This window comes from Rhododendron vialii, chromosome 3a (assembly GCF_030253575.1).
Source record: "Rhododendron vialii isolate Sample 1 chromosome 3a, ASM3025357v1".
NCBI lineage: Eukaryota > Viridiplantae > Streptophyta > Magnoliopsida > Ericales > Ericaceae > Rhododendron > Rhododendron vialii.
In genome coordinates, this window is record NC_080559.1 from 9,004,402 (window position 1) to 9,014,338 (window position 9,937).

The 9,937-nt window shown below is 34.8% G+C and overlaps 1 protein-coding gene across 1 annotated transcript; it reads right to left on the reverse strand.

The window, feature by feature from the left end:
- Positions 1 to 2,058: 2,058 nt before the first annotated feature.
- Positions 2,059 to 6,073, reverse strand: LOC131319141 (NAC domain-containing protein 96-like). The gene is made up of 3 exons (XM_058349280.1): positions 5,820 to 6,073; positions 4,588 to 4,886; positions 2,059 to 3,093 (listed from the first exon to the last, which is right to left on the reverse strand). The coding sequence occupies exons 1-3, from the start codon at positions 6,040 to 6,042 to the stop codon at positions 2,266 to 2,268; spliced, it is 1,350 nt and encodes a 449-aa protein (XP_058205263.1). The 5' UTR covers positions 6,043 to 6,073; the 3' UTR covers positions 2,059 to 2,265.
- Between the last annotated feature and the right edge of the window lie 3,864 nt (positions 6,074 to 9,937).

Consider the following 9,937-nt stretch of genomic DNA (forward strand, 5'->3'; position numbering starts at 1 on the left):
CTAATTAACGAGAGCTCTAGAGTCAAAATTTAATTATGACTATTTGGGATAAAATAATCAAAAAATTAAAATCTTTCCACCGGTTCAAACGGATTGAAATTTGGAACGCTTAATTTTTTAACCTCTTTAGACAGTTTATATATTAAAAAATATGGTTAAAAAATTAAGTGTTCCAAATTTCAATCCGTTTGAACTAGTGAAATTTTTTTAGTTTTCTGATCATTTTATCCTAAATGGTCATAATTAAATTTTGACTCTAGGGTTCTCGTTGATTAGCCCTAAGAAAGTCGTAGAATCAAATATCTCTTAGGGCTAATCAACGAAAGCCATAGAGTCAAAATTTAATTATGACTATTTAGGATAGAATGATCAGAAAATTAAAATCTTTCCACCGGTTCAAACGGATTGAAATTTGGAACACTTGATTTTTTAACCTCTTTAGACAGGTTTATATATTAAAAAATATGGTTAAAAAATTAAGTGTTCCAAATTTCAATCCGTTTGAACCGGTGGAAAGATTTTAGTTTTCTGATCATTTTATCCTAAATGGTCATAATTAAATTTTAATTCTATGGCTTTCGTTGATAAGTCCTAAGAAATATTTGATTCTACGACTTTCTTAGAGTTAATCAACGAGAACCCTAGAGTCAAAATTTAATTATGATCATTTAGGATAAAATGATCAGAAAACTAAAATCTTTTCACAGGTTCAAACGAATTGAAATTTGAAAAACTTAATTTTTTTAAAAAAACTTAATTTTATAAAAAAAATGTTTAATAATTACGGCTTAAATCGTGAAAGAATAATTAAATTTGCAATTACATATAAAACATAATACATAATTAATTTAGGAACTACACAAGGGCAAAATGGTCATTTGACAGCTTTTTATATCATTCACCCTTCCTTATACCCCTCATTAATCCTCCATCCAAATGAAGTATTATTTAATCCCCTTCTCTAATACTTCATCCAAACAACTTACTATTTAATCTCCCTCCATAAATATCACATCAATGTGGGTCATTCTTTATTAACTAATACCCCCTACTATCTTATCCCCCTTATTAACTAATACCCTCAATTCTTTTCCCGCATCCAAACGGACCGTTTTATGGTATTAGCGATGACCGTCGTCGGGCTTGGTAAATTCGAGTTGGAGTTTGAATAAAATAGGTGCTGGTTCCTATAATTCCAAATGTGTGGAATACCTGTGTGATCAGTCTGTTTGGTCCTGGAATTTAAAAGGATCCAATCATGGGGGTTATTTGAAGGAACGGACAAATGGGAGTGAAGGGCTGGCCAAACGGCCAACGCACGGTGGCATACACTTACGGAGGGCGTGGCAAGCACTCTATATCTTGTCGTGACAGATGATCCAATCATGATCAGTCTGTTTGGTCATCGAATTTAAAAGGATTTGTCCGTTGAGTGGTGCTAGGGACACAACCACTTACACACCCAAACACACACCCATTACTCACATGAGTGGTGGGTCCCACACACACTACACACTTTAGTATGTGTATGGGACCCACCACTCATGTGAGTGTGGGTGTGTGAGTGGGTGTGTCCCTAAAATTATTGTTTGTCCGTTTTGCTAAGAGTTCTTAAAAAAATAAGTACTTACTTATTTGTAATTTTTAAATTTAAAAAAATGGATTTACTAAAATAATTTTTTGTGCAATATGAATCTTATTTGATAGATCTCGATAAGATTTTTTAAACGGTGCAAAAAAAAAAATCGAAAAATTATTTTCATATATACATTATTTTTAAATTTAAAAATTACAAATAAGTACCTATTTTTTAAGAACGCTTAGCGGAACGAAGAGAAATGATGGCAGTGCAACGAAAACAAGCATCCCAACAAAGTTTTCATTCAAGACTTCCGAAATCATATCCATGGGCCCAAGAGCAAATACAACACAATTGGTAAGAAACCGGCCGAACATGACATGAACCCAACTAAAAATACAACTAATAGATCAATTCCCAATCACAACCAAAACCAAAAACCAATGAATATCACTAATATTATTTTTCCTAATTAACATCATATTTGTCCTCAATATTCCATATAGCCACATGAACTAACGAATTTTTTCACTATATCCGTTAGTTTTACTCATGTCCTTGTGCTTTTAATTGTTGCAATTCAATCTCTCTACATCTAATTTATTCTAATAAATGTCCTCGTCACTCGATGATCACTTCACCTGAGCTGTTGATCCTTAATTTATTTTCATTGTCTTTCCCCAGAATTAGGACAAATTAAGTTGTTCCCAAAAGTCCCACAGATCCTCATTATTATCAAACTCCATGTCACAGTTAGGGTTTGCATGGTCCCTTGTGGAGCTCTGATCTAGTGAGGTGGTGATTAATCTCTCCATCATGGGATGATCGTTCTGAAGATGATCATGGCAGGTTGTTGCCGCCCAATCATGATAAACATTGTGATGATCATGATCAGCTTGGTTAAAAGTTTGAGAATTGGGGTTTGCATGGGCCTCTGAGGAGCTCTGACCAAGTGAGGTGGTGATTGTCCTCTCCATCATGGGATGATTGTTTTGATGATGCTCATGATAGGTTGTGGCCGCCCAATCATGATCAACGTGGTGATGATCATGAGCTTGGTTAAAAGTTTGAGAATTAAGGCTTGCATGGTCCCTTGAGGAGCTCAGATCTGGTGAGGTGGTGATTATTCTCTCCGTTATGGGATGATTGTTCTGATAATGATCGTGATAGGAAGTTGCCACCGAATCATGATCAACGTGGCGATGATCATGAGCTTGGTTAAAAGTTTGAGAATTAGGGCTTGCATGGTCCCTTGAGGAGCTCAGATCCGGTGAGGTGGTGATTATTCTCTCCATCATGGGATGATCGTTTTGATAATGATCATGATCGGAAGTTGCCGCCCAATCATGATCAATGTGGTGATCATCATTAGCTTGGTTAACCGTTGCAGTGCTTGTCACACTCGCAGCAGCAGCTGATGATGAGGATGATGATGATGAGGATGGCCGCCTATCGAATGCACGTAGGCATTTTGATCTGATGTACACTCTACATAAGCTGAACTCTTCCCGTAGCTGCATGTATAGCAAGGGTGTAAAATGACAAGTATTGGGCAGCTTTTGACTCTCCATTACATTGATGAAGATTTGCATATGATAACTAAAAAAAAAAAAGAAGAAGATCTATCTCAAAATCAATTAATAACATGAGGGATCTCTAACATCATCGTTGAAGATTTGCAGGGGTGGAAATAGAGTATCACGTTGCTTGGAAGTGGAATAGGTGATCACTTAATAAAACGAGGGATCTCTAATAAACTTTATAGTCATCTCAAAATCAATTGGTAATGAGTCGAAAAGGTCTCTCATGTTATTAAGTGAGCACCTATTCCACTTTCAAGCAATGTGAGACTCTATTTCCTTAACATGCCCCAAATATAATTAAACATGATCTACGTATGGTTACAGACTCTCACATAATGGTACGTACTATCCTATTATTGGTATTCTCATGATGTATGTCTTGGCCTATAATTAAGCAACAGTCGATGTAACTTGTTGTCTTTTTATTTAATTGATACACACACACATATAGTGGAACGTATTGGTGTGAGCCGTCGATATACCAGACAAACTGTTGGGGAACCATGTAAATTAATAAGTCTCTGCATCTTGCATTTTTGTTTTATGTTCCTGATCCCTCTTTGCACGCTGTGTACGTGCTTGTTAGTTTGGCTAAATTCCCAACAGTATGTTAACGAAATTCCCTTGACGTAAAAAGAACCAGTTCTTGAAATCGCAAAAACATACCATTGCAGTTGTTCATGTTCTTTGCCATTATTAATTCTTTCTAGCTGTACTCCTTGCTGCATTTACCAACATCATGTAGCGGGTGCTTGTCCTTTTTCCTTTGATGTACCCTTATCGAGTTTATTAAATAAAAAAATTTGGCAATTAAAAAAACGACTGTATTCTTGTACTAACCTATAACCTTCTCCAGTTCAAAAAAAAAAAAAACATACAGAGAGATATAATTAAATAAGCGTGCAACGGAAACATTGGTGTTTACGCATATCCAATTATTCAATTAAGGAAATCTATTACCACTAGAATTTTGAACCAAACCTAACTTAATATTTTTCCGTTTCAAAAAAAGAAAAAAGAAGAAGCCTAACTTCCAATTACAAATTGTTCTCGTAACGTTGGTGGTTTTATAAATTCAAAATTACTGTACACTAACTATTATGAATTGGGGTTAAACAAAAAAAGAAGAAAAAATTATAACAATCTTGCAGAATTTCTCTTCTCCGAACACACAACAATAAGATTAATGAAATGGGCGCAGCATATCTATATCATGGTTGGCAAATGATTTCCGCCTTCGGAGAATTAGGCAAAATTTGGGAAGAATATTATTTCATGCACTAATTTTTATTAAGTTGATCAATAAAATTTGGGAGGAATACTTTTTTTGGTAAGACTATTATTTGTTCTAACAAGTGTCTAAAATTTATTCTGAATAATAAACATCCTAATCAAGCTCTCAAGCATGGTGTTTGAGTCACAAACCTTTGGCGTTGCACTAAGTGACGACGGTGAAGCTGATTCTCCATCAACAGCCCTATACTCATTCATCTTCCATTGAGTTTTCGTTCCAGTTGGAGCTCTCCCCTTGTAAAATACCATAGTCCTCTTCGCACCGATTATTCGGTTATCGGAAGAATAGACGTAACCGGGGGAGCCCGTGGCTTTCCAAAACCCCGTATTTGTGAGCCGGTTCGGTCTCCCTCCACGGACTTCTTTCTCTTGCCTAGGGACGAAGAAGAACCATTGTTCCGTATCTTTGGGACAACGCTCTCCTGCAAAATCTGGGTCATTGAAAGGAACGGTTTAGCCGAAAATATACCACTGACTTTGCTAGATTTTTAATAAACTCACATTCTATAGCACTTGTAACAACAATATAAAGTTTCCGTATAATCCGCAATCGATGGAAGTATGGACGGTGAAAGACTTGAGACAAACCAATCGTTGCGAATATTCTACACACAGTGCATGGTTGCTCTCAGAAAGTCTATAGACTTGAAGACCTGACTTTGTTGGCGCTTTCTTGGACTTTTGTCTTTTTTGTTAATCAATTAATCTCTAGAGAAAATGAAAGAAAAGATAATGGAAGATGTAGATCTTGCAACTATCAGATTAAATGGTTGTTTAGGGTTTTATTTGAACTTGTGATCTTGATTTAAATAGTTGCAAAAGGAAAAATAAGACCAAGAAGGACACAAATTTAAAACAAACACCGGCCGTAGATATCAAAATTTTATTTTCCCTTAACTTGACATCTCTACGGAACACTAGAAGAGCGGGGAATGAGAAAATAAATTACGAATCCGCCTCTTTCTCTCTCTAAACAAATTTTATATTCCCTAACTTGACAACTCTATGGAACCCTATGGTATCCTAAACGATGAAGAAAATAGAGGGGGGAGAGAGAGAGAGATCATGGATACAATTAACGGAAACAAATAAATTATATTTATTTTTTAAGTAAAAAACAATAAAACATTTAGGTGTACAATTTTCAGATGTTTTGCACCAATTTAATGATCGATCTAAATGACTTCTTCAAATCGATACGAAATGATATAAAAAACTACGAACAAAAGTAGGAGTATTAATTTCATTTTGTGATCTGATAAATATCACGATTTTTTTTCGTAATGATCGGAGGAAGTAGTAAGAAAAAAAATGAAACAATTAGTACTAGTATGTAGAGAAAGAAAAGAGAAGAATGTACAGACCTGGGAGATCCCATGGGTTGAACTCGTAAATGTAAAGCTCGGGTATCACTTGGTTTAGGTCTTCTTGTCTCCTTCCTTGTATCTTCTTCTCCAAATAGAACGAAACCAGCTCTTCCTCCGTTGGGTAGAATCTATAACCTGGCATCACATCCATCTCTCCCTCTCTCTCTCTCTCTCTCTCTCTCTCTCTCTCCTGTTTTCTGTTTTCTTTCTTTGCTTGCATGTGTATTTTAGTACTACTACTTGATCAATAATGCGAAGTGTTGTTAGGGCAATTGTGTGGGAATTTAAAGGGAAGGGAAAAGGTGTAGGCCTCAGGTTTAGGCAAAGACATCGAAAGAGAGACAAGCCGAGTGAAGTAAGAAAATAAAGGCAAGTGGGGCCCCGTATTTACTCTTCGCTGAGGTTTCATGGGAAGTTCCACGAGCCTGAGTTGAAAAACATGAACATTCCCCTTGCGAAACTTACTAAGAATCGTGTGAAACGAAATTTATTGAGGACCGTGCAAAGAGAAACTTATTGAGGATCGTGGAAAGAATTCAAAAGTTTTTCAGTTTTTCTCAAGACTTGTTTAGAGTCGTCACTGTAAATGTTTATGAAAGATTGTTTTGATCTTTTCTTCTTTTGAAATTTTTTTATTTGTTTGGGCTAGGGTGTTTGGGCTTTACTCAGTTTTATCTAGGTGTTAGGTTGAGCTGTATTGTTTTATTTGTCTTGGACCATTGTAAACCTTTGGGTATTTGGGCTGTGCCCTTTTGGTGTATTATTCAACTTTATGTTGGATCCCCTTCTCTTTTTTCCATTTTTTAATAAAATTTCATCTTTTGCTGATAATTTTATTTTTTTTTGTCTGTTTCATTATTCCTGTTTTTTTTCGTCTTTAGCGATTTGTTTATCATAGCGTATCTATATTCAAAATGTAAAAAAATTTGTAAAAATGCTTAAAACATTGAGTAAGACAAAAAATGTAAAAACCTATAAAACTCTTTTATCTTAAAAACTTACCCCCTTCGTCCCAATTTAAATACTTGCCCTTTTTGAAAAACCTTTCATTTTTCACGCCAAAAATAGGGTAGTGATTTCAGCACTACCTTTTTTTACGAACGACACTCCCATTTTTGTTTTTAGTATGTGAAGTTACCATACCACCCTTCTACGTTTCAATCCTTTTTTTTTGTTGTTAACCAAATGAAATCATTTTTTGTACAAAGTTTAAAGATATTTTAGTAATTTCACACACTAAAACCGAAAAGGGGAGTGTGGTTAATAAAAAGAGGAGTGCGACAGTCACTCTCTGGAAAATAATGCTTTTGTGAGATTTTTCTCAAAAAATATTTACACCAATTTTTTTGAGAGATTAACTTATACGAGTAGACCGATCAAAAAAAAAAAAAAACTAATACAAGGAGGGGTGGTATTAGCTGGTTCCCTTCTTCGAATTATCTTCCTCTTCATCCAACAATCAATAATAATTCTCATCATCTTCACTCCACTCTTATAACCAAATACGGTTTGAGGAGTCTTTTTTCCTGCGTAAATAATAATTTGTCTCTTTTTTAGAGTTGTGTTTAAAATAACGAGGATGTGTAATAATGGTGGTGAATGATGATGTTAGATTTTTTCATTACTTTAAATATCTCGATTTGTGTAATTATCATGAACTTACTACTCCCTCCGTCCCTTTTTAAGTGTCCTGCTTCGTAATTTCAACTTATTAAAAAGACAACATCATTATACCTTTCACATCAACTTTTTCTTCCACTTTTCCTATTTACCTATCATCATTACACTTTCACTCACTTACTTTTTAAAATAGAATCTACTTTTAGGGACAAAATAGACAATTCATCAACTTTTACACACTAACTTTACAAAATGGACACTTATTAAGGGACAGCTCAAAATGGAATACTGGACTATAAATACGGGACGGAGGGAGTATTAAATATCAAAAAGATGACGTTCGAAAAGTACGTTTGTAATGTAGTTTGAGGTGTGGATCCAACTATCTGTTGGATGTGTTTTCTTTTTGTTGCATTCTAGCGCCTTGTGCTTAGATGCTTTCTCGATGTACCCATTTCAAGTTATATATAAATGTTTCGTTTGCCGAGTAAAAAAAAAATCAAAAAGAATTTGAAATTGATTTTGAAACTCTCCAAATTTATAACCACACACTGCTTCGGATATACGGTTATCAATTCACTCCCCAAATGAATTGTACAGTAACATAAGAGAGACGACTTTGTGGATTGGGTCAACATATTAATTAGACTTGGTCTCTGCAAGACCGCAACCCCGCCAGCTGGATATTCTCGCACTTGGCAGACTTTAATTTGATAGCAGAATTAGGGGCTCTTTGGACAAATAAGCCAAAGTGGTTTATTTTTTGTCCTTATTCAAATTTCTTTCGTATCACTTGGCTTATTCTCATTTTTTTTGGGAATTATTGCATTCTCATGACGAGAGGAATCTAAAAAGTATAAAATTTTGATCGAAATCCAATATTTTTTGAATAAAGACGAAAAAAGTAGCTTATTGGCTTATTTTCGTCTTTATGTGACTTTATTTGGCTTATTTTTGGCGGAAAAGTCAGTGGCTTTTTTAAAAGAACAACCCCTAGCTTCGTCTAAGCCCAAATTCTCCAATCCTTATCCGTTAGGGAAATGCTAGAGACACCCCACTCCAACCCCATATCTCTCTCACATGCATGTGTGAAAAATTTCACAATAAATACTAGAGACCCACATGTGTATTACTCATACCGTAAATTTAAGTAAAAACCCTAAAAAAAAAAAAATTCATTTCCAATGTCATACCAATTTTTCTATCCATTTTGAGTTCTACCATTTCCTTCCTCCAAATTCGGAGAAACCCAAACCGAGACCCATTTTTTAAGTCTATCTTTTTACTTTCTCATTAATTACAAATGTGAAATTAAAACTGTGAAAGAAAATTAGAAAACGGAGTTTTGGGAGAACCTTTGTCGCAGGAGAGACGCTGGGTTACTTCACTGTGGTTGTCGTCCTTCTTCTCCGTCACCGTCATCGTTAATTTGAAAAAACTTCTCATTCGCTAAAGTTGCTCGTTGTAAGAAACGAGCCACTATTCACCAACTCCTTAGTGTTTTATGAGCCCTGCTATTCGTAAAGAAAATTTGCAGGAAACCATGCAAGGAAAAATGCGTTTTGTCCCATTTCGGGTACCACAAAAATCTATAAAAATATTCATAAATATTTGAATATTATTTTATGGGGCCATGTAAGAAATCAGCTCCAACGGATATCGGTAAGTATTACTTTTGGATTCATGGGGTGAAATTCAAAAATTTATGGATATTTTTTTAGATTTTTGTGGGATCCGAAATGGGCCCAAACGCATTTTTCCTTGCGCGGTTCCCTTCAAATCTTCCTTGGGACTAGAATTTCCTGTATTTTATAGTGCCCCAATAACACATTTGTACTGATCAAACAATGGTTAATATTCATTTGGACCTATTACGGGTTCTAAAAAATGTCTCAAATCACAAATCATTTTTAAAATTTTTTTTATGAATTTTTTAAAAAAATTAGCTCAATCCAATATTCTATATTGGTAAAGGTTGTTTCGGAATTCGTAGGTTGTTTCAGAATAAAGAATTCCAAAACAGCCTTTACCAATATCGCATTGAACTAATTTTTTTTAGGAACGCATAAAAAAATATTTTAAGAATGGCTTGCGATATGAATCATTTTTGTAAGACCTGTAATGGGCCCCGCAAAATCAAAGATATCATCAATTTCTTGTCTGATACCAAATAGTCCCTTAGAAAAAAAGAATAGTTTAATACAGTGCAGCTAGAATAGAGAGCTCGATCCCGTGTAATTGTGAAAAAATGACTAGCTAAAGTAGAAAAGTAATTTTTAGGATTAATTTGATAAAGTGGTTTTGCCACTCCTCTTTTCTCGAACGCCAGTCCCCTTTGTATCTCTATTTTTTTTTATAATTTATTTTTTAAGAGAATGAGAGTGACTTTAAAAAAAAAAAGTAAATCAATTCCCTTAATTTGGTCCAAAAGATGCTCTTGCTTCACAGCTTGTCTACAAATGATGCTTGTGTGACACAAGCATGTTGCAATTGAC

What these genes read in the sequence shown, in the direction of transcription:
- LOC131319141 (XM_058349280.1), bottom strand. Translation starts at nt 6,042, where the DNA reads ATGCAAGCAAAGAAAGAAAACAGAAAACAGGAGAGAGAGAGAGAGAGA. An exon ending in CAACCCATGGGATCTCCCAG is followed by an intron (nt 4,887 to 5,819) that starts GTCTGTACATTC and finishes TCAATGACCCAG; the next exon opens with ATTTTGCAGGAGAGCGTTGT. An exon ending in CACTTAGTGCAACGCCAAAG is followed by an intron (nt 3,094 to 4,587) that starts GTTTGTGACTCA and finishes CTATACATGCAG; the next exon opens with CTACGGGAAGAGTTCAGCTT.